Below are 25,880 nucleotides of genomic sequence, written 5' to 3'. Positions count from 1 at the left end.
TAGGCAGGACAATCAGTTGAATCTGGGAGGAGGAGGTTGCAGTGAGCCGAGATCGCGCCATTGCGCTCCAGCCTGGACAACAAGAGCGAAACTCCATCTCTCTTTCTGTCTCTTTCTTTCTGTGTCTCTCTGTCTCTCTCTTTATATATACACATATATATGTGTGTATGTATATATATGTGTGTGTGTATATATACACATATGTGTGTGCGTGCATATACACATATATACATATATACACACACACACGCACATATATATATGTAATTAGCCGAGTGTGGTGGTGCATGCCTATAATCCCAGCTACTCGGGAGGCTGAGGCAGGAGAATCGCTTGAACCCAGGAAGCAGAAGTTGTGGTGAGTCTAAATCAGGCCACCGCACTCCAGCCTGGGTGACAGAGGGAGACTCCATCTCAAAAGAAAAAGAAAACAAAACATGATGGTATAGCAGGGCATCCAGAGTGCTGATGAAAAACTCTAGAGACAAACAACCTGACTGTACCATGCACTGATAAAAAACACAAGAAAATAATTTAGTCTTCCTCACTCTCCTCTGTTAAAAGTGGGAATCATAATAGCACTTAGTCCACAAGTCTGTTTTAAGGATTAAATGAGAATGTGTATACAAAGCATTTAGCACGGTGTTCAATGAAGAGTTAATACTTCATCAATGTTTGTCGCTTCCCTTTTTGCAAGGCTAACTTGAAGACATGGGACTTTTTTTTCTGGTATTTTGCAAAAAGGGTAGCTTAAATTGTTCCATTTATCATTGTAAAATATAACTGCTTGTTTAAAATTTGCAATGAAAGGAATCATTGTTGATAGTAGAGCAGATTACCTTACACAGTTCTTGCCACAATCAAAATAATACCTGGAAATTATTCAAGTTCTTTCAGCAAGGAGCTCAAAACACTTTGGAGACATTATCCCATTTTGGAACCTGCCAACAATTTTATCCACTTCCAGTGCTGACAACATCAACTCCACCCATCCTATTCCACTTGGCAATGTCAACCTCAGTTTGAACCTTTGAGGGGCAACAGAGGGGCACTCACTTCAACATGAAGATAAATGAGAGCTCATATTCAAAACCTGGTTCAATAATGCCATAAGTGAATATGGGGGGCACAGATAGTTACTTGCTAGAAATGTTTATATGGAAAAAATGCTAATGTAAAAAGCAAATTAAATACATTAATAATTCTGATTGGCATCATATGCTTAGAGGCAAGAGTATCAAAAAAGTCATATCTTCTTCACAAGCTAGGCTTTAATTTCTTCTTTCACCCCAGGGAGTTTCTTTTTAACTTCAAAACATAGTTTTGGGTTATAAAAAGATCTAAAAATTTAGGCCGGGCGCGGTGGCTCAAGCCTGTAATCCCAGCACTTTGGGAGGCTGAGGCGGGTGGATCACGAGGTCATGAGATTTAGACCATCCTGGCCAACATGGTGAAACCCCGTCTCTACTAAAAAATACAAAAAACTAGCCGGGCGAGGTGGCGGGCGCCTGTAGTCCCAGCTTCTCAGGAGGCTGAGGCGGGAGAATGGCGTGAACCCGGGAGGCGGAGCTTGCAGTGAGCCGAGATCGGGCCGCTGCACTCCAGCCTGGGCGACAGAGCAAGACTCCGTCTCAAAAAAAAAAAAAAATCTAAAAATTTTAATGCATATCCTCTTGCAGAATATGGAGCTGGCAGATGAATAGTTAGACACTGACATCACAGGATAAGGTTTGAGTTGACCTGCACCGTCAAGCAAAAGAGACTTCACGATTCCTTTAAGCAACCCAGTTATTCATTTATTCATCATTCTTGGGGGAATACTAGTGATTCTAATTGCCACTATAGTTAATGCAATGAAAACACTTGATCTCAAAGTGTATCAGAATTTTCAGAAACCATAATATTTGGGACATTCAAATTACAAGGGCAATGAAATATACTGAGAACAATCCAAGCAGTAGAGGGGGACTTAGGCATTTTGAGGAAGCTATGCCAATACACAGGACCCTGTTAGGCACCACGGCCAGGGTAGGGGTCCTTCTTGCCCAGGTTTAAGGGGTTTGTTCTAAAACGGATCCTTAATCCATTCCTCTACATTCTGTCCTCCTACAGACTTCCTGTTCTTTGGAAATACACATGAACTCATCTTTGATCCTCTCTTCTTCTCATATCCTATATCAGATCTATCAGCAGATCATGTTCTGTCTTTAAAATAATTATTTCTTACTTGGATAACTGCAAGAACATTATAAGCAATCTCTCTATTTCCACTCTTGCCACCTCCTCTGCAAGGCAGAAAGCAGCCTTCCTAGCACTTTGAAAACATCAACCAAATCACATCACTTCTCTGTTCAATATCCTCTATAACTTTCCATTTCCCTCAGAGAAACATCCAAAGTCTTTGCCATGGCCCTGGAGGCTCCCGTGAACTTACGTCTTACCACCTTTCTGATGCCTTCTCCCACTCATCCTTTGCCTCTGTTGAAGCCATACTGAATTATTTGCCATTTCTTGAACACCTGAGCTTTTGCATTTGCCCCTGTTGGACTGTTCTTCCCCTACATATATCTGTGGCTCACTTCCTCACTGCCTACAGGGGGTCTGCTCCTTAAAAATAATCCATAAAATAATATCAAAAAGTCAACAACAACAACAAACCCACAACAAAAAGGAAACTTCACTCTCTACTCCCCTTACTGTTTATTATGCTTCTAGCACTCTTCATTAGCATGTTATATATGCATCTATTTGTTTATTTCCTGTCTCTTCTCTTCAACTAAGAGCCTTTGAGGGCTCTTAATTTTGTGAGGTTCACTGCTGTGTCCCAATCTTTAGAACTGAGCCTGGTGTATAGCACACACTCAGTAAACACTTATAGAATAAATAAATAGGTATAATTCATCCAATCAGAGTTCAAAGAAGTGATGAACTTTTTGTCAGCCACTTAATGAAGGATGTTCATATTCATATTATGGCTTTGAAAACTAACAAGAATTCACTATACATAGTGTGCTCTGATATTCTGGGGAAGACAAGTAGAATCATTATTTGCATATTAGTTATTCAAGGGAAGCCTTCACAAACACTTGGAATGGGAGCTGCGTCTGGTGAGGAAATGTCGACAAAAGGAAGGTTGAATGCCTGGATCACTGCTCTTTTAATCAGTAGGTCCCATGGCCTAAAGGAATACATATGTTTCTGTTGTGGGGGTTCTTTTGGGCAGGATGAGGTAGAGTTGAACATTTCCATTGGTATTACTGGCCACAATAAAGATTTTTGACCCTGAAGGCCAGTATGCAGGATCTTTGGGGGGTTCCCTAAACTGGAAGGAGAAAAGTTGGGATATTTGTTAGCAGCATCAATTACCAAAGGCCCAATGGAGTTCTGTGACTATTGATAAGCTATTAAAAATTTCATCAAATTAATTTGATGAGGCCTGGCAGACAGCAGTGAACAGGACAGACAAAAGTCCCTGTCTTCACAAACTTACAGAAAATAGCAAAAAATAATAATAATAATTAAAATATATACTATAAGTGTTATAAAAACAAAGAAATCAAGTAAGGAGGAGAGGAACTAAGGGAATAAGAAATAGGTTGACATTTTACATAAGAATTGTGTTTTGAGCAAAGAATAAAATGAAGTAAGCGATGGGGATGGGTACAAAGCTATATAGACATCCTGGGGAACAGCCTTCTAGTCAAGGGATCAGCCAGCACAATGTTCTGTGAGTTGATTGAGGGAAATGTGCCCAGGGTGTTAACTGTTCTAGCAAGAACCAGAAGAACAGTGTTAGATGGGGAAGAGTGAGCAAGGAGTAAGGAAATAGCAAATTGGTATTTGAAGTGTAAGGAGGGCCTGGGTAAAGATTTTTGTTCCCAGGCAGATGGAAAGCCACTAGAGGGTGGGCTCGGGAGCAGGGGGATGATATGATCTGACGTACATTTGACTGTGCTCACTCCGGGGATTTTATAGAGAATAGACTGAAAGATGCCAGGGCAAACACAGGGAGAGTAAAAATTAGGAGTTCATAGAAATAATCTAGATGAGAGGTGACAGCCGATTGTTGGGTACAAGGGCCAAGGGGAGACCCTAAGAGTACATTAAATTTTCACCCTGACAAAATAAGTCTCCTGACTCCCAGGCTGAGCAGGGCAGATGCGTACCTTGCATCTTGATTTCCCCTGGAAGTTTGATGTAAAATGCATAGAAAGTCAGAATACTTATGAGAGGGAAATAGTCCCAAATGTAATAAAAAGTAAAATAAATTGTTAAATGTATTCAAAACCTGCTTCTCAGTTAAACACTTTCCTCCCTTTTCCCAGAATACTATTAAATATTTTCCTAGAAGCTTTCTCACACTTTATAAAGATAGATTCAATCACCCTAATGATACCAATATTTTGCTGTCTCCATTTTATTCCCAAGAATCCCCAAACTGAGAATTCATCTACATATACTAATTTATACTACATAGTCTTATACAAAGATTTATTCGTATTTTTTTTCAGCCACTAAGCTTTAAAGTATATGGTTGTCCTTAATATGATCCTACTTAAGGGGATGAGCCTTTAATCCAGACACTAACTTATTCTGCCTTCCTGCCTGTAACATCTAACATCAGGCTGGCGCACCGCAAAATAACCGCACTTCAGGTTGCCTGGCAGTGCGTCTGTGCTCCTAGGCGGTGCTTGTCATCAGCAACCCCAGCTCTGCTCTCAGCCATATCTAGATTGCTTCTCACTCACTGACCCCTCACTTGGCTTTGCTTTCTAACACACTGACCTTTCCCAGCCCCGATTCTAATTAAAACTTGTATTTTGTTTCTCTAGGGCTCTGTACCCAGCTGATGAGGTTACTACTGGCTTTATTATACTTTCCTTTCCAGGTGGCCTATTTCATTTTAGAGACACCATATTTTGAACCCCAGAGGTGTCTCTAATGTTGGGAATGTGAGCAGGCTGGTGAGGGGTGGTCTGGGGCCACTGAATTTCTAATCCTTCTTAAATCACGTCATGTGTGTATTTGCTCATTCTATGTAAACCTAAATCTAGCCCTGCTTAAACGTTCTCCGTATACAAGGGGGAAGGGGGTTAGCAATAAATTATGTTGCCTGTCTAGAGTACAGCTGGTACCCATACTGTACTTAAAAGTACTTCATGTACTTGCAGGCTGTGCCTAATTTGTTCCACAACCTTCTATCTTCAAGCTGAACAAGTGAGAAACAGGATACTTAGATAAAAGTTTAGGTTTAGGTCTGTCTAAAATACTGGTGCCTTACTCAGGCTTGGTTGAAAACTAGCTACAGAACCCCGTCATGCTTCAGGCTCCATTTAAATGGAGAAAGGGAATTAGGAAAGGTCCACAAAATGATTAAAGCACATCTTATAGGTAGGACAAGCAAGGCTAAAACATACTGGAAATGTGTAACCAGAAGGATAGAAAACTAACATGCAAATTTATAACTTAAATGTGCAACTTAGTAGGTTGCCCTACTAAGGTTAATTTTTCTGTCAAATTTTATTTAACATAGAATTGAATTTAAACTATAGGTTGAGGACAAAAGCTTCTTAAAGTGAGGGCCATTAAATACTTATGGGTTATTGTTAAATGAATGCCCTAACACTTTTTAAAAGTAAGGTGGTTATACATCTCTGTTTGAGGTGGTCCTGGTTTATAACTGGTTTTGGAGGGTAATTAATCCTATCCCTATATTCTCTCATTATGTCATTGTTTGGACTATATATTACTTGATTGTTCCACTTAAATTTGCTATATGCATTTACTCTGAAAGAATGCAGGCTTAACGATTTTACACTTCCATTCCAGCTCTCTCAGAATCCATAGCTTTCACAGTGACAGAACAAGATCACTGTATCTGGCTCTGTTTCTAGATCTCATAGTCCTTCTATGTGAATATGATGGCCAATAACAATCACAAATAAGCAGAGCCACTGCTCCAAGAATCCCTTAATCCCATACATGGGCCATCCTGGAGACCGAGCCTTTTCCACTTTTTTTCCCAGAAGGTAAGCTCTGGGCAAACATGTGAAAAAGGAACTTCGTTTTCAACCTGCTTCCCCCAGAGCTGCTCCTTGGCTCTTTAAAACAATTTTCTTTCTATCCCTTAATGGTTCCACCATAACCAGAAGTATCCAAACTGCTACTGCTTCCAAATCTCAATACAATTCATCTAACCTTGTTCATAATCTGTCAGGACTATGATTTTGGTTATCTAAATGTGATTTTCACCCCAAGGTAGCCATTACGGAAAGGTAGGCATTTCCATACCTTTCATTTAGCAATGGATCCAACCCTAAGACATATTTTAGCAGACACATTTTGACTTCTCAGAGGCACTTAATGAAACAATCACCCTAAGGGAACGCCAGTCTAAAGAGACAGAAAAGCAGCAAAGCTGGACAGGAGGAGAAGCCAGAGAGTTATTTAAATAAAATTAAAGGAGATTTTTTGTTCCCCCAAAAAAATTCCACAAAAACGTTTTGCCCCCCTAAGTTTTAGTGCAGAACAAATACTACAAATATAGTCCTTTATTTAATTTGCCCAAATTTGTTTGTCTCTAAATGTGCCCAATTAGCTTAACATTTCCTTATAATCAAGAAAAAGAGGAGCCTTCCTAGAGATTTGACCAGAAGGTTAAGTCTATCTGGCAGAGACTACTATGAACACAAATAGGTAAAACTCTGCTACCACCCCCACATCTGGGTGCGACCATTCAAGTGATTTCTGGACAATGGAGTGAAGCAAAGTTATGTTACTTTCTGAGTCAAGTGGTAGGAAGTGGATGTCTCCTCCCATGGTCTCTTTTCCCAGCAAAATGGAAATGACCTAGAAGAGAGCAGGGGCATAAGAAGGAGCCTGGGTCCTGGAATGACCAGATCATTCACACTGACTTGAGCAAAAATTCACCTTCAATTATTATAAGCCACAGAGAATATGGGGTTGTGTGTTACAGAGTTTAGACACACTGGCTAATTAAATCTGATTATTTGATGTGCAGAGATTGAATCTTGTGTTTGCAATATCTCCATACATTTAAATTAAAGGAGCTCTCAGGGATGATTATGAAGGAGGACTGGGGCTGGAGAAGAACACTGGCTTCCATAATGCTGTCTTACCTTTCTGTGTAATTTCTCACTTTTCCAGATGCTCAAATGTCTGGCATCAAGAAGAAAAGCATAGATTCAGAGTTAAACTTCATTTTGTTTTTAAAATAAACATGAACCTTTAAGGAAAAAAATAAACTACTTCTTATATCATTTAAACATAGAGCTTTGTTTATATATTCATTCATTCATTCCTGTATTCATTAATTCATTCGTTCATTCACAATTGAGAGTGGAAAGTGTCATCCGGCAAGATAAATGAGTTGGAAGACATGATTGTTCACAAGAAGAATAAAACAAAATTTTTGTTCAAAGTAACTTAAATCAACACTGCTGCAGTATAAGTAAGTTATCAAACTTCTACAGCAAACACACTCACTTGATCAAAGTCTTGGATTTCCATTTCCAAAGGCCAGTGCTTTCTCAGGACTTTAAAGTCGGGCCAATATAACTAGAGTAAAACTATAAAGGTGTAATGGCAGGATGTCTTTCCAACTCTAGGAAATGATGCACAGTGGCTCTGAATAACTCAACATCATCACTGTCCTTTACTATTCCAGAAAAATACGTCCCAGTATATTCCGTATTATGTGAATCTCATGTTCTGTTTCAGGTGATACCTATAAGCTCTTCTGTCCAAATTCCAATTCCTTTTTTTTTAAGTTCAGCTGTGATCTATAGTTCATTCTGTTAAGTCTTTTCCATAATCCCTCCGTTCCATTTTATGTATACACCTTCAGTGCTTCCTTCCCTCCCTCACATCCTAACACCTTCATTTAATCGCCTCTTAATCATTTGCCTGAAAAGTAAACCTTCCAGTCACTTATTGTTTCCTTCCAGATGCTGCTGTTGAATGACTCCCCAAGGGCTTCACCTAACATTCCATCCATGTTCATTTGGCTGTGCAGACTGTGATTCCAGCACACCAAAGCTTTTAAGCTCTTTCTTTCCAAGAAAACTCATAGCTAACACCATTATTTCCTCACAAAAACAGCTAACATCTGCAGACTGAAACACCAAAACAAAGAAAAAAATTCTGCACACTTCTGCTAAACTTGGATGCAAACTTTATCAGCCATCTTAGACAATAAATCAATGTTCTGCTTTTCAATTTCTAGTAAAAAATAAACCACAGTGGTTGATGTCAATTTCCCCTCAAAGGAAGAGTTAACAAACAGGTTATAAGTGAACTTAGCCTCTATTTGGAAAACTAATCTCTGACACAATTCATCAGGTTGTTCAATTATGTTTAATTTTATTCTGTATAATAATAGTTCATTTCAGCAGCATTATTTAGTCAATTCACTAAAATATCAAAATTATTTATTCCCAGAATATTCTCAAATTAATAACAACTTGGAATATATCTAAACTATATTATCGTACAAAAAAAATCATCTTTAAAACTTTGATCCTTTTTGTCCTACAATCTCAGGAAATTCAGATTCCTTATCTAAAAGAAGGAAATGAGGGCCCTACAAGTAAAACTGAGAAAAGAAACCGAAGCTGCTAATTCCCAGCTGTTTGCTATATAGATCATAAGGCCCTTTATAGACTTATTTGAGAATATTTGTGTTATAGTTTATAATTTTTTCCATCATTTAGTTTACTGGATGCTGAGAAGATCTACCTGGAATGGTCTGAGTGAAGAAAGATAAATCATTTTCACTCAAAAATGAGAGTGGTATGAAATGAAATGAAAGAAAATGAAAGAAGAAAATAGAAAGTGCTCCCTAATCTATGGATTTAGAATGGATAGTAACATAAAAATTGGAATCTAAATTTTTATATTAGCTGCATTATACTGACAGAAGAATTGCTTAAATCAATTTTATAGCTGATAGTGGAGAATCTACCCTATCAGTGCTTTCTCATACTTACCCAATTTTCAGTGGTTTCTCTCAGTTCCCGTTATACCAATCTCATACACAAATGTCCTTAATTGCTGCAGTTCCTAATTTATCTTTGATGAACTCATTACTTCCCCTTGAGACCTCTAACTCCAAGAAAAAAAATGCTTTGCTATACTACCATTTACCCAACAATAGTAAATATGTCCATATATAAATATATATATTCATATACATAAACCTACATACATAAAGACACATTCATATACTCACAAACATATTTGGATATGGATGGTGTCAATTTCAGTGGATATGTGTATATGCACACACATGGTGATATATAAGAGCAAGAACAAATCTATAAGCAATAAATGTTTGCTCTTATGAAAATTATAACTAAAATTTATAAACACTTGGAAAATATTCAAATGCTTAGTTGATAACTAGTAAATATATTTTCCCAACAGAAGTTATCCAGGAATTTTCATTATGTATATGAAGTTTACATTACACAATATTTGGTATAAATGCAGTAATACATTTTACATAAATTTGATCTTTTTGATGACTTTGAGTCAACTATTCTCCTATTAGTAACAACTTGGAATATATCTAAACTACATTATCTTACAAAAATCATCTTTCAAACTTTGATCCTTTTCGTCCTACAATCTCAGGAAATTTGGGTTCCTCATCTAAAAGAAGGAAATATCTAAACTACATTAGAGGCTTAGTTCACTTATAACCTGTTTGTTAACTATTCCTTTGAGGGGAAGTTGAAATTAACCACTGTGGTTTATTTTCTTACTAGAAATTTAAAATGATGTATGAATTTTGTAAGGAAATTTTATAGACTGAAATTATTTTGCTATTTGATAAAGAGGAGTTAGTATTATTCTAATCAGATAATTTTCCAGATTCCTATTAATAATACTCTATTAATGGTTAATATAGTATTTTGTATATCATATATAATTTCATTTGTCCCATATGATGTAAGTTGCAAATTGAGAGCAAGTATGTTAAAATAATACTACTGCCCTTATATAACACTTTTTAATTAAGACAAATGATTGACATTTTATTTAATAAATTATCACTATATCTTTCCCAACAAAAGGTCAACATCTTTACACTTTCTTCAAAGAGCAAGTAGATTTAAGGGATCCAGCTCTCTAGAGATGAGTATGCAAGCTTTATGTTCCATCTTTCTTAGTTCAAGTTTTCCTTTCAATATTTTCTAGAACATACATTTAGCAGAATTATATTAAATTAAATATTAAAATATTGTCATAAGGGAATGGGGGCTAAGTGATAGCAGACATTCATGAGTGAAACCTTGAATAACTACATCTGTTTCTCCACAGGTCTTGAAAATGTCTTTTAGACACAGTCCTAAAACTTAGGCAAGCAGAGTTCCAAATTACTCTCAGCTTTAACATTTGACCAGGCCCACAGTTTTCTGTAAAATGCAAGGTTTGAACTGTCTCATACCATTTTAAAAATTAAAGAGTTATCAGCCCTTACATCAAAATTCTCAAAAGTAGAAATTGTGTCTAACAAAAATAAGATTCATATTTTGACTTCAACATTTACCTATGCTCAGCTTCTATTTCACAGTGAAATAAATACGAGATTGAGTAAAGAATTTAAAAAGTGAATGCCAGACTCTGTACACCCAGTGGGTTACAGATGTATGAAAGTGGTGGCAGAGAGCCACTCCACTTCCTTCAAGATCCAAAAACATTTGGAAGGAAAACTCAGAAAGAAAAATGTCTGACAGACATGTTCTCTTTGGGGCTTCCTGCCTCATTGTTTGCCAAGCTTCCTAGACCCTCTTGCTTCTTAATAAAGTTCACCAAAAAGACTTTATGAAATGCTGATTTCATAGAATAAAACTTGTGTTAAAGGCGTTTTTATGTAGTTGAAGTTTTCTGCCATCTGCATTTCTCTACTTCACAAAATCAAGGAAGCGTGACTTGGAAAGTTACAAGCATAAGGTGACATTTGAGGCACTTACTATTGGTGGAAAAAGGAGCCCGAACACTGAATCCTAAACCGGAGACCATAGCTTAGACATTGCAACAGAGAAGCTGCTTAGCCCTGAGGGGATCATTATACCCTTCAATGTTTCTACTCCTTCTCCTGTAAACGAGTCATGTGAACATGCATATTGTGCACTGTGTGAATTAATAGAAACAAAGATACAGAAAAGAAATGAAAAGTTGGAATCTAATTTCTCCGATCTTTACAACAGTAGCCAAGAAAAGAAACAAATAGGCTTTTAAATTTTCTAAAAATGCCACCAGTATTTAAAAGTAGGCATTATAGTCTAATAGGAAAAATCATAAATAAGAACTAAAGCTACTAATTTTACTACTCAAAGATATATTTGATGTAATTAAATGCATATTTTGCCAATCAGAAAGGCAGTTAATTTGGCTAAAATCACCTGAAGTTTAATACCAGAAATGTTGGCTATATTTACTTCTATAAACATTTAATGAAGACCTAAGTGTTTATGTCCTTGGGATAACCGAAAACTAAATAAAATATAGCCACACCCCTTAAACAGACCTCAACATAGCAGTGCAAATATTATACATTTAATAAAGAGATATTTCATTCTATTCAACTATATTGTAAAGGGAATATGAAGAAAACAAGGACGGGTATCCTAAGTACTATGAAAGTATAGAGGTTGGACCCTGGGAGAGGTGAAGGATACAAAAGAAATACAGTCTCAATACTTGTAAAAAGTGAGTGAACCTCCAAGTTCATCAAATTTGAAAGAAAATATATAAAACAATTTATAAGATTGTGGGGTCTTAAAATTATTTTTTGTAAAGTGATAGATTAGATAGATGGATGAATATAGATAATAGTTACAGATTTATATGTATTCTATACCCATAAACACACACACACACACACAACTAAATGAATAACTCCCATGATTTTGCTCTGTTAATTCCAACAAAATCATCAACCATCTTGCTCTGAATAGAAATGCCTTCTATCTATCTGAATCCCACCTGACCCTCACATCCACCTTCACCACAAAGATTACTATTGTTATCACTAATTGAATTAAGCTGAATTAAAACAAGTTTATATGCTTGTGTTTTTAAATGAATCGCAAGAAACAATTGCAAGGAAAAAAATAAACGTGATGTAAATAAACAGCAGAATGGAAAAATGAGCTTTCAAAGGAACACAGCAATGAAGAATGAAAATGTGGCCTGGGCCATGCCCTTGAGATAGAAACTCCAGGGGTCCTGTTTCTCATAACACTTTGCCCCTCCTCTTCCACAGTGATACTTACAGTCCTGCTAGCATTGAAGTGCCAGAACCCAGCTCTTCTTCTCTCTCAACCAGGGAAGTAAACCTCAGTTCCCTGTACTAAAATGTATTTGGAACTCACAGCTCTGGTCCCTTCATTATCACTTAGAAACCATAGCTTTTGTTTGTTTGTTTATTTATTTATTTATTTATTTTTCAGAGAGTTTTTCTATTCTTATTATTACTTGGCAGTCATATAAACTACATGGTGGAAGAAACATTTTAAAAATATAAACCTCCATGAATCTAAATAATTCTAAAAATCATCTTCACATAAAATTCTTTTTATGGTCTGATTTTGGAATGAATGTTTTGGGAACAAGATTCACTAATTGGTATTATTTTCTATAAGAAAAAATGTAAAAATTGGCTTGTAAATATGGCTACAGCTGAGAGGTGAAATTAAGGACACCTGAGTTTTCATTTAGGACTAAATTCTGATCACTTAGGAAAAGGAAGATTGTCCAAAAGGGAAGCTGGCAATCTTCTGGCAATTTAAAGATAATTTCCTGCTTGCTGAATGATAATGAATGATTAGTCTCCACCCTGTTGAAAAATAATCCAAAGTTCAGAAATGGTCTCATTTAAATATCACTATGTAATCGTTCACGAACGATAATAAAATCAAACATCTATAAGCACAGGAAGCTAATCTTGATGCCTGAGGAAGCTAAGTATATTAATAAATAGTACAAATTCTGTTTAAAGGCATTCAAGTTTACTTATATTTTAACTGCAGTTTCAACCAAACAAAATATTTCAGGGCTTATACTGGGCTCACCTAGGCTGCTAATTTGCAACTCCTACGTAGACTAACAATACGCAGTCAGAACAGTGGTAGGAAACTGGGATTCTAAACTTTGTTTGCATTATTAGGGCTTTAAGCAGGCTGGACAATCCCTTTCAAATACGAATTTCTATAAAAATGATAGCCTCCAATATACAATTTTGCTTTGTATCTTTTAAAAAAACATGGGTCGTATGAGAGTGACCCATGAAGTTATGGGTTTACACAGTCTAGCCCCTTGATTAGGGAAAGTAAAATGAAACACACACACAAACACACAAAGCTAAACTTGGAAGGGGATAGACACAGAAAGAAGAAAGGGTCAGGGAAAGTTACAGCACAGAGTGAATAAGCATAAAGAAAGCCAGAAGACTTGGAGGAGCTCAAAGCTAATGAAAAAAACAAGAACATAGAGTAGGGGGAGGGAAGGATGTGAAAGCCAGCTGGAATCTGAGAAAGCAAGGAATACAGGAGCCAACAGAAATCCAAGGACAGAACGTATTGAAGATTGAAGGGAACAGGAAATTTATTGGAAACCAAGTTGTTTTTCCTTTTGTATCCAATGCAATTCTACTCCAGGCAGAACTCTAGTCTCAACCTCAAAAAGGATAGAAGGGAAGTCAAAACTCATAGCAGTCTTTTTTCATGGGTAGGAGCCAGGAGCTCTGGAAAGACAGATTAGAGGAAACATGACCCTTGACAGCAGCTATAGGGGTAGAGGAATAGCAGCACCATCCAACACAGTGTTTACTAAAATTGGGTTAAGTAGAAGTAAAGATAATTGGGCTCCAACTCAGAGCTACTGAATCAAAATTTCCTCTATATTTAATAAACACTTTAGGTGACTGTTATCACAAGAAAAGTTTAGGAAGCACTGGTATCACGGTAAAAATTGCAGGCTTTAGAATTAGAACTGCCTGAGGTTAAATCCTAGCTCTGCAGTTTATTAGCTATTGATCATAGGCACATTTTTTTTTTAACCTTTCTGAACCACAGTTACTAAATCTGTAAAAAGGATTATTGTAAGGATTAAATGAGTTATTGGATGTAAACAGGTAGTGCCAGGTTCATATTGAGCATTCAGTAGTGGTAGCTGTATAGCTACAAAAATCCTTATAATAAGCGACTCATACTAAATAACATATGTGACTTGATTAAAAATAAAGAATAAGGAGGGTATAAACTGGGTATATCTCTTATGAAACACCAAGGAACACACAGAGACCAAGACACACTGCCCTGGGATTCTGGCCTTGTTCTCAGCATGCACTAGCCAGCCATTTCCCTTCAGGAATCAAAATGTGAACAGCCTTAAGCTTTCCTTCAAAAGTGCATGTAAGTCAAGTCAAATTAAAGGTGGCTTTAAAAGCTAGATTCTTCATGTTTCAGAGATAAGGACTCTCTTAAAATGCAGTAAACCCAGGACTTGGCCGAGGATGAGATACCCAAAAAGACTCACAGCTACCTCAAGACTACCAAGATTTACTCACTTGATAAGTCACCTTATTTTACAGTCCAGCTTTCTTTACTCATTTCCCAATATATTATTCCCAAGAATCATCTACTCCTTCTGTAGAACTCTGCACAGTTCTCTGACTTTCCTATTATAGTAAGATTCAAGTCTTCTTTATTTTTCCAGCTGTAAACTCAGCTTCATACTTAAAAAGTTCTACCACATTCTCAGTCTCTTAACTGAACAGTCCTATTATCTCCTAGTCTTAAATGAGGTCTCAATTACCCTCGAGGATAAGGCACCTCTCCTCTAACCCTCTCAAGGAGAGACTGTTTAGTCTCCTATTCTTTGCTTAGTGACTAGAATTAAAGAAGGCATCTTTAATTTCCATTACTTCTTGAAGACTCCCACTTCTTTTTACTAATTTAAAAGGCCGTGCTTTTGGAATCCAAGTGATTTGGCCATATAGTCTTTATCCCTGCTTGATGATTGGTATCCTTCATATATCAAGGCCATTAGAACTTCTTTCACTATCATTCCCTTCATCCCAAATCCTGACACCATTCTGCAGTGTATTCAATGTCCTGGTGGACCTTCCATCCAATATTTGGTTTTCAGTGAAATTCATCAGACTTTTACTCCATTCTGACCATAATCTATATGGTCATAAAAGGGGCATATTATTGCTTGTGGCAGCTCACTATTAAGTCTGTGACCACAAATACTGCATTAGTCCATTTTCATGCTGCTGATAAAGACATACCTGACACTAGCTAAATTAGAAATAAAAAGAGGTTTAATGGATTCACAGTTCCATGTGGCTAGGGAGGCCTCACAATCATGGTGGAAGGTGAAAGGGACATCTTACATGGTGGCAGGCAAGAGAAAATGAAAGCCAAGCGAAAGGGGAAACCCATTATAAAGCCATCAGATCTCATGAGACTTATTCACTACCATGAGAACAGTATGGGAGGAACACCCCCATGATTCAATTATCTCCCACCAAGTCCCTCCCACAACATGTGGGAATTATGGGAGCTACAACTCAAGATGAGATTTGGGTAGGGGACCCAGCCAAACCATATCAAATACCTATCCTTTTAACTTTCTAACTTTATTGTGCTCATGATTCAATCTTTAACCTCAAGTAAAAATTACAAGTCTTTGGAACTCCCTGCCTTCACCTCAACTATTAGAAGCTTTACGTCAACAAAAAGAATCATGGTAATATGCCTGGTACATGTTATTTGAAGAATCATGGTGTAATAATGAAACAATCTTTTTCTCAAGATAAGTGAATTCATTCTTTAAAATATATATTTTGCTCTAAACAATAGTATTGATTTAACTGTAAAATAAGAAAGCTGAAAAGGCATAAACAACCTTAAAAATAGAAAATGTAAAATAGTGAGTGAGCCTGATAGATATGGCAGAAAGTAGGATAAACAAAATAGTCAGATCAAACATGATTAAAGTTAAATTCATCTAATTAAAGCTAGAGAGTAATCATATAAGCAGCTTATAAGACATACATTTAAAGCAAAACAATAGAGAAATGGATATGTATAGTCTTAAAGCACTTATTTTTTAAAAAGACTAAAATCAAGTGAGCTAAATGTTTAAAGAAAATTAAAATATTAGTCTAAAAAAAGTAGAGAATAATTAAAAAAAAAGAAATCAGTTGCTAGCACATCATCCATATGCATAACAGATACAAACATATACAAACAGTCAAGAGGATAAACAAGCCTACAAGATGCTTCTGAGTAAAGTGATAAACTGTAGGAAGACTTATAGAGAGAGAAAGAGAAAGAGAATGTACCCAAATCAGAAAGAGACAATGCAAAAGATTGAAAAGAAAGGTAAATAATAACAAGAAAATACTTTTACCAACTTTATGCTAATAAAATGAAAAGATTTAATATACATGTATGTCAACAGAGATAAAATATTATAAAGGAACTACTTTAACAAATTTTATTAAACTATTTTATTAAACTATCAAAATTTTATTAAAGTATATTACACATAAAGAGGGAGTAAGTAGTACATTGTTCTTCAAAGAGCAGATACTAAAATTGGGCATAATATTACTTTTAACATTATTTTAAAAATGTATTCATTACCTTTATAACTTGTTCATCATACTAAAAACCATTTGGAATAGTCATTTTTTCCATACAATATTTTTCATGAGGTAGATAATCTTTTTATTCTTTCTCTGGAATTCAAATTGGTAATCTAAATAGCATGTATGCTACTTGGAATATAACAAGTTCAAGTGGTATGGTAAATGAATATATTTTTACAAATTAAACTAAATTGCACAACTGGTATTTTTAAATTTAATTTCCTTATTCTATAATCTTTCAATAATGGCTGACTAGCTTGTTCACAACAAGCCTCTCACTGACAACAACTATATTAGTTGGATAAAATATTAATGAAAAACACTCATTTAATAGTCTCAGAAATTTGGTTAATGAGTATTTCAGCAACCAATATACTATGCAGGAGAAAAAAATAAAATGGTGAGCCCAACAGTCAGCATAACTTTTCTTTTGGAATCATTTGCCAATTCTGTATGAGCCACTGAGAAGCTGAGACCATTAGATTTTCCAGGAGCCTTGCAAGGCTAGAGTGGAAATAGTTTGAATTCAGGTCTCAGCAAGGAGAAGCAACCCTGGTAAACATTTTAGGTTTTAGTTAGGACCCCTGAATGACTGCAGAATACAAAAAGTAAGGAGGAAGAGAAAAAAGTCAAGCCCTCACAAGTAAAGTAGGCTAAACCTCCTATCAGGTAAGCACTTGATTAGCTTAAAATAAGTTATCTCTATGCTTATTGTTTGACAACGCCAAAGAGAAGTCCCACCTGGGGACAGTATTATTCAGAGTCTCAAATTATGTCTATAATTATTTTCATACCAGGTGTCTAACATATTATTTAAATTTTATAGGTATACCAGGAAGGAAAATACATAAAACAGACTAATTGGAGATCTGGGTACTGGAGTTGTCAGACATGGGATCTAAAATAATTCTAATAAATATTCAAGAATTTATAATACAATAGAGAATTGTGGCAGAGAACTAAAGCCTATCTTTTAGAAATCATAGAAATGCTTTAACTCAAAATATAATAACTGAAGTTAACTCAATAAATAAGATTAACAGCAAATTAAATGAAGCTGAAGAAGAAATTAGTGAAATGGAATATAAATGAGAAGAAAATATTCAGATTGAATATGGAGAAAAAAGAAAGAATGAAAAAATGAATTTAAGAAATAAATAAGGCTCAGAGAAAGTTCTAATATTCTTCAAATTGTAGGCCTAACTGGAGAGGATTTAAAAGGAAAGAAGAAACAGAAACAACATTTGAAGCAAAAATGGTTGAAAAGCTTCCAAAATGTGAAACCCAACAAACATCAAGTGACAGATCCAAGAAATGTTGCACATCATTACCCAGATGAATACAAAAGAAATTATGCGTAGACATGCCATAGTCAAACTATTAGAAACCAAACACAAAGAGAAAAGAATGAAAGATAAATTATCATCAAGGACCAAAAATAAGACAAATAGCTGATTTTATTGTATCTGGCTTCCACTGTATCTGTTGAAAAATCTGCATTTTGCACTGCTATCATGTCTTTTAATTTTTTAGATAAAACTTACATTTATAGTAAATATTCATTTATACTTATAAACATTATGTATGTGTACATATATACATTAGTGTACATGTGTGTATGTAATTTCAAACAAAGAAAAACTGAAAAAAAATCAATATTAGTACTTTTTTTACTAAAGAAAATATTGAAACAAATACTTCTGGTTGAAGGAAAGTAATCTGAGGAAAAAATGGAGATGAAGAAAGGAGAAAAGAGAAAATATGTGCATAAATATAAATGGATATTGACTGTATACATATGTATTATAAATATAACATATAGATAATATATGAAAACAAAAACATAAAAGGCCTAAGACAGAAAATGAAGTTAAAGAGTCATATTTGTATTTTTAATAAGTTGTAGTAGTACTAACATATTATTTTAATAAGCCATGTTGTATGTTGATATATTATAGACAGCAATTAAGAGTATAGTAAAAAAAAAATGTATATCACTAACACATCAATTCAGGAGAAAAATGAGAAATTAAAATGCAACATGATTTCAAAGGAAGCTGGAAAAGAATAAAAAATGGTAAGGAGACAAAGAATACATGAGACAAATAGAAAACAGTATGATGGCAGTTTGGTCCCTGTCTGAAAATTCCTCCTCAATCATCCTAAGATATTTAGTAAATGTACTAACTACTACATAGTTGCAAGCTAAAAGTATAGAGTTACATTATCATCTGATTGCATTTAAGCAGAAATATAATATACATTTAAATTCCAGAGACCCTTTAAGCACCAAATAACTACATTGAATCATAATTTTTGCTGACAGCAAATGTAACATAAAGGATCAGAATCGAATGTAAAATAACTATAAATTTAATCTCACATAATCTACCATTTTATTTTAGAAATATAGTAGGTTTGAAACATTGTTTATATTAGAATTTAGGTCCTTGGAAATTTTACTTTTGCAAAAGGGCATTAATATGTGAAGAGATTTAGTTATTGCTTAAGGAACACTTGAAAATCAAAGGGGGATCGCTTCACTAGGAACCTTAAATTTAATCAAAACTTTAAAACATACCAATTAAGCCAGTTTCATTATACTCTTTTTAACAGAGACAACTACAGAAAATAAAACATGTCCTAAGAGATAGCTTGAATTATGGAATGAGCAATTTTAACCTCTTGGTCTATTAAGGGAATTTTCTGCAAAACCATTTTCATTAGCAAAAACAGAGACCCAAATAATTTAATTAGTGGACCTGTGATAGAATAAGCCTTTCATTCATATTTACTCTCTTTACATTTGATAGTATTGTTAAACTTCCAATGTGTATATGTTTATATATGCATACACATAATATTTAATTTAATTCTAATAATTCATCAGGTATATACTATCTCTAAAATGTAAGCTGAAAAATGAAGGTCTGGCCATGCTGTTGCACACAAAAAACCATGGAATAAGCTGGTAGCAGGAAAATATCAAGGTTTTCAATCTTCTATTGCATACACAGAATTATTTCAAAATACAGAATTTTCTGTCTGTTCTAACTGCAAATTATTTCGTATCACAGGAGTTAGGTTTATTCATGAGTCTCTCTGCCAGATTCAACAATAGAGAATTAGTTAAGCTCTCCGCTGTCTTGACAGCCTCCAGAAACCATTTTTACCTCATCTCTCCATTAAACTACTAACAAAAAGGTAAGAGAAAAACAGTAATAATATTCACCAATTGGTGCTAAGACCAAACTCTATTTATACCATGTCCTCATTCTCACTGATTTTCTACTCACTTAGCAAATATTTATCATGATGCTACAGTGTGCCAATCATTTTGATGGACCTTGAACAAATGCTAAGAAGAAGTTCATGGTCTTCATAGGTTGGTGATGCTTATGGCCTATAAGGGAAAACACGAATTCATTTGTTCATTCGACAAGTATCATTGGCCATCAAAAATTAGCCAGACATTCTGATAAGTGTTGAGAATCCTGTGGTGAATTGCTTCCTTACTTTTACTGTGCTTAATGTCTGCAAAGTAATTAAATATCAAGTAATCATGAAAATAAATATATAATGTATATTATCTATAATAAATAGGTTACTATGCAATAGAAGTCTAACAAAAGCTTCTGGCATTGAGAGTCTGGGAGAGATTTCACGAGAAGGTAACATGCAAGTTGAGGGCAGAAGATTAATTAGAAGTTAATTTGTTGAAAATAATCTTCCTAGCAGAGAGGAAAGTAAGCAAACACTGTGGTTCCAGAGAGAACACAATTTATTAGAGCACTCAAGGCCACGGTGGCTAAAGTGGCAAGAACAAAAAAGAATAACTTAAGATGATGTTACTGAGAGATGCAATGAAAAGATCACTTGAGGTTTAGAAAACCCATTAAAAGTTTTGGTGTCCATTCTTAAAAGCAATGGAAATTCATAGATGGTTTTCAAACATGGAAATAGTATTATTTTACTTGAAATAGGGAACATTTTCCAACTAGCTATATAGACAATGGATTGAAGAGGGATTCCTGGAAAGTAAGAAGACTACTGCAACCATTCAGTCATACCTATGAGAGATAATGCCATTTTAAAATTGATTGGTGCAGTGAAGTTAGAAAAATATATTTGAAAGAAATTCAGTAAGTAAAATTGCAGGACTCAGTGATAATTTGGGTGTGAGGGAAATGAAAGAAGATAGTTTCTGGTGTATGGCTCGTAGAACTGAATGAATTATAATGGCATTCCCTGCAATAGGAAATATTGGAGAAAGTCCAGTGTTGGAAGGAGAGGAACATTAATAAAATTTTGAAAATTTTGAGTTTGAGTTGCTTTTGAGATACTCAAGCGATGATGTCAAATGAGCAGCTGAACATCTGGACTGGAATTCAAGAGAAACACAGGAATGTAAGTCTAGAAAACAAATGGTACACAAACAGCAATCAAATCAGTGAGTGTAGATTGTCACTCACACTCACACTAGGAAGAGTGTAAATAGTGATGGGGCATCTGGATATTTACCCAGTGGATACAAGCCACCGAGCCTGCCAAGGAGACTGAGAATCCAGAGACATAGGGCTGAAAGCAGTGAAGGTTTATTAGAACAGAAATCTAGTAAGATAAATTTCAAAAAGTCAAGTGTCAGATGTCAATGCTGCTGTGAGTTCAAATAGGATGAGATACAAAAAATTACAATTAAACAGTATTGGAACTAAAACAGAATTATTTTAAAAAATTCCTGATAACACAAAAAGAAGCATAACTCTGGAGGGAGCAAATGGCTGAACCAAAAATATATATATTTTTAAATCTGTACTTGAGAGACAAATAAGAGTTTTCTAGGCAAAGCAGTTGGTGGCTAAAAAGGTAGTATCTAGAGAAGGCTAATATTTCTTCAGAAAGGGCCAAAAAAGTCATTAAGCTGATGAATGTTCCAAAATTTTATTTCTCGGGAATCCTAGTCATTTTCATTTAATCTGCTTCCATATCTTAATAGGGCAAAAAAGACATCCTTACCTGCAGCCAATCTTCTATCATTGTCCATAAAACCCACAAAACGTGTAAATCAGAAAATAAAGAGGGAGAGAAAAATAAAATATTCACTCAAAAAGAAAAGTCATATAAAGTCTCAGACTTAGGAAATATAAGTTAATGGTTCCTGATTAAATAACAGACTGAATTTAAAAAGTCAAGAACATGAAGATAAAATTACATCAGGAAGGTCAAAATAGAATGTAGGAAAATTAAATAGACATGTTAATATGGGGGAAGACAAAGGATAACTTTCACCTCTACCACTGTCATCAACAGGTTTTGAGTTAGATGACCATGGCCATCTTTTAAGTAACGAGAAATAAAATAGCTTCTAAAGACTGAATTCCAATTTGTAGAGATAAGATTGCAATTTCACATATGATACACCAAACTGAGAATACATAATAGAAAATGAATATCTTACATTAGAAGAGTTGGTTTAAATCCACATGGTACAATTATGCTTACTGACTAAAATATTACAATAACAGAAGTTATTTTGTTCACTACTCAAATCAGAAATAATCTTGCATCCAGCACCTGTAATTCAACAAGAAGTCCCCACACTGCCCCTCCTTTATTCCATGTTTCAACATTTTCATAACGATTATCAGTTATTTAATATTTTGTGGAACTTTAGATTTTCAGCTTTTTTAAGGAAAAAGTTAATTTCTTTATACACCTTTTCTTTATCTATCTGACACTGGTTGAGAGTGCATTAAATCATAAGTATATGAATAATATTAAGTTGCCTATTGTCTTAACATGGCCTTTCAGGAACAACGTGGGAATAAATTTTAGTCTGAAAGTGCTGTTATTTACACTTTCTTTCAAGTTTGTTGAAGCACAGATACATTCGGGATAATTAATGCTCTGATGGACTATTTCAACCTACTGTGTCTTCTTAACCTTCTACCGGTTTCATTCCTTTCCTGCCTCACCAAATTTGTCCTCTTTGTTACACAGTACAAGGAGTACTGAGAATAAGGGCAGTACCCTTGAAGGAATACCTGTGAATACAAATTCTATTACGTAATGCATCCCTCTCCAGGAAAAGACAGAGAAGGAATTCTTTCCTTTAGGCGACCAGCAAATGGTCACAGGCAGGGATTTTGCTGGGTCTGATCTGTAGAGGCGGGTCGATATATTCACCGAAGAGAGATAATGGGAAACCGTTTAAGGGGTGCGGCCTAACACGACAGAACTGCTGCGGGAAGGGTCCTGGGGTAAGGAGGTGACATAAAGGGAGGAGAGCACCAAGAGGATGCAGGGAGAGAGGCTGGCTGTCAGTGCGCAAGAGGGTAGGGACACCCTGGGCCGCGAGGTGGTACCTGCGCGGGGTCGAGCGCCCCTGCCACTGAATCCCCGATCCAGAGATGCTCCCGGAGAAGCTGTTGGTAGCTGAGGCAGTGCTTCACCGCGGATGGCACATTCCCCATGGCGGAGCCTGGGGCGGCAGTCGGGAGGGGAGGGAGACTGGAGGAGGATGAGGGGCTGGCACCGCGCTGGGAAACTACGCCAGCTCGGGAGCGCGCACCTCCTGTGCACGGGCTGTGAGGACCAGCGCTGTTCCGCGCACTGCGGCGACGCCAAGAGGGCGGGTAGCAGGGCGTGGCAGATGGCCGCGCCCGGGGCAGCGGGTGCGCGGGGCACCTGCGGGAATCGACAGAAATACCGGACTCCTGAACAGGAGAGAAAGGAGCTGAGCCAGAGGATGTTCATGGGTGGCTCATTTTCTGCACTACACTGAGCGCCCAGGGCTGACTGTATCTTCACATGCCCACCTACTTCTCACCTGTCTCAGATCAGAAAAGGGGTCTAAAATAAAAGGAAGGGGCATGAGTGTTTGTGTTGATGAGTTCGTTCATTCTCAGCTGCAGCCTTGGGTGCTCAAGTGTAGATTTGCCCACCGTTGAGCTCACGGAGTTTATGCTTTATAACAATAAGCTCCATTTAAAAATGTTTTTGAGGCAACAGGCAAGGTTAAAACATATCCAACAGTTTAATAAAAAGGAAAAGATAGTCTTAAATTAGGTTAGATGTCAGAGGTACTCTCAGAGGTACGTTCCTAAATGAGAGTAAGCTGTCAGTAAGTTGGTGCTGCAATTAAGCGCTGAAATGGAATTGCGTGTTTAAGTCTCATGGCACAAAAATTATTAAAGCTCTAAGGACTAGATTTATCCAAACGGAAAATTCTAAACAAGTTCTTAGGATATTAGAATTGGAGACATTTTTAGTGGAAGAGAGGGTTTGAAAAACAGCCTTCGAGCAGACCACCGGCCTACCTTCCCCACCCTACTTTCACGTGCACACTTATGTGTATTGTCACACCCTAATACTCTTCACAGTGGGTTCAGTGGTTTGCAGCTAAAATGACATAGTCATTAAGAATAGTCTCGTGTGGGGTACCTAGGGTCTTCCGGAGACCCAGCCAGGATGTCCATGGCCAGGAATACCCATCGGCCCTGCTGGCTGTTGGAGCAAATGTAAACCCGGAGCCAACTGATGCACACCTTAGGATAAACACACAGAAGAAATTTACCATTCAAAGTCAAACCATCCTTACCACTTGTGTGTTGCATGGGTGGGGGTTTGGGGGCGGGCAGTGAGACTTCCACAGGTAATAAAAATAAATGGGTTCAGGGAGGAAAAAGACAAAGAGTGGAAAGGAAATCATGTAGATCCTTCGGTAAAACTGCACTAGAAAGGGCAAAGAGGATGAGGAGGTCATAGTCTTCTCACAGTTAACCAAGGATGTTTAACCTGGAGAACATTCTCTGAACGGCTGAAGTGAAGTTATGCAATCCCTGGATGCGCTTAAAACTCTGTAAAGCACCAAAACTCCGGTTGTTGCTTACCTAAGCATGACTATCATATAGGTGTACATCCATAGAGCTAAATTTATTAGCTGTACTAGCAGAGCTCAGCTGTTAGTTATTTTTCCACTGCGAGTGAAATGGACCATACTGGTTACAGCTATGCTTCCTATCATTTTTCTCTATGTATTGAAATTCTGCAACAGGGAACATGATATTTAAAATAATTTTAAAAGATCCAACTTGAACAACAATAATTTAGCAAGGCAACCTTCATAATGGAGTCAACAATCATTCCAAATCTCAAAAAGGATTGGCAATTAAAATTAAAATGAAGTCTAACCTTTTGGAGAATAAGACCTCTAAGATAGGTCAGATATGATATGATCTTCTGCTACTAAGAACATTTAGGAAAAAAAAAAACTTTACTGCTTAATCATTTTCTAAATTAAAAAGGTCTGAAGAAAATTTCATATACCAATTAGTTGACCATAGTAATATGTGTTTTTTAGGGGAAAAAATCTTATAAATATGAAAGTTTTTTAAAATTTTAATTCATATCATATGGAAAATGTTATGACCTCAAATTTTTAAACAAAATTTGTACAAATGCCAAAATCACAAAGACCAAATATCTTAAGAATGTTGAATCTAATGAATAAACAGGAGTTAAAATAGATGTGCTTTTAGTGGTAAGTAAAGTTTGATGTTAATTTATGAATACTTAAAATTTATAAATTTGAAAAGCATATGTTCTTGTATTAATCTACATCTTTCTGTTTTGATTACTCAAATAAACATTTTCAATATGTACCCCTGTTACTTGCAAGTCTACAAAGCTCTAGATAAAATGAGAATAAAAAGAAGTTTGTGGAAGGTTCTATAGTTCTCTCTCGCCACATAACAGGTTAAGAAGCTTGGGCTCCATTAGAAAAATTAAAAAAAAAAAAAAAAACACTTGTTAAAAACTATGAAGTGAGTAAGTGCCATATCCTGAACCTGCACTCTATACTATGCTTGCTGCATCATATGACTAAGCCATTTTTACTTCATTGCATTTTACTCATTCAAACAGAAGAAGATACGAACATTCACCACAAATTAAATTAAATTTTCTATTTTCTCTAGTGACTTTATTGATGATTTTGCTATGTGCAAAAACATTCAAGTCAACCTGTCTCTCCTGAATTATTCTCGACTTCCTTCTCTCCTTAATCCTAGCAATCTATCAACAAGTGATTTGAGTTAAACATCTTGGACCCATCCCTTGCTCTTTTTCTTTTGCTAAGAACTTCTCTCTGCTCCACTTCCTATCTGTTTGACAAGCAACACCATAATGC

The 25,880-nt window shown here is 36.0% G+C and overlaps 1 protein-coding gene across 4 annotated transcripts in view; it reads right to left on the bottom strand.

Moving 5' to 3' along the window:
* Positions 1-23,315, bottom strand: part of HMGCLL1 (3-hydroxymethyl-3-methylglutaryl-CoA lyase-like 1) — a 169,689-nt gene extending 146,374 nt beyond the window's left edge. For 3 of the 4 annotated variants that reach the window (XM_011981276.1, XM_011981277.1, XM_011981278.1), the window contains exon 1: positions 23,056-23,315. In XM_011981276.1, the coding sequence (XP_011836666.1) occupies positions 23,056-23,163 (108 nt within the window). In that variant the 5' untranslated portion in view covers positions 23,164-23,315. Of the gene's footprint in view, positions 1-21,211; positions 21,302-23,055 lie in introns of all 4 variants that reach the window. The other variant, XM_011981275.1, reaches the window with a different exon arrangement.
* Between the last annotated feature and the right edge of the window lie 2,565 nt (positions 23,316-25,880).

Source organism: Mandrillus leucophaeus, unplaced genomic scaffold (genome assembly GCF_000951045.1).
Source record: "Mandrillus leucophaeus isolate KB7577 unplaced genomic scaffold, Mleu.le_1.0 Scaffold223, whole genome shotgun sequence".
In the NCBI taxonomy this organism is placed as follows: Eukaryota; Metazoa; Chordata; class Mammalia; order Primates; family Cercopithecidae; genus Mandrillus; species Mandrillus leucophaeus.
This window is presented reverse-complemented; position numbering and strand designations above follow the sequence as displayed.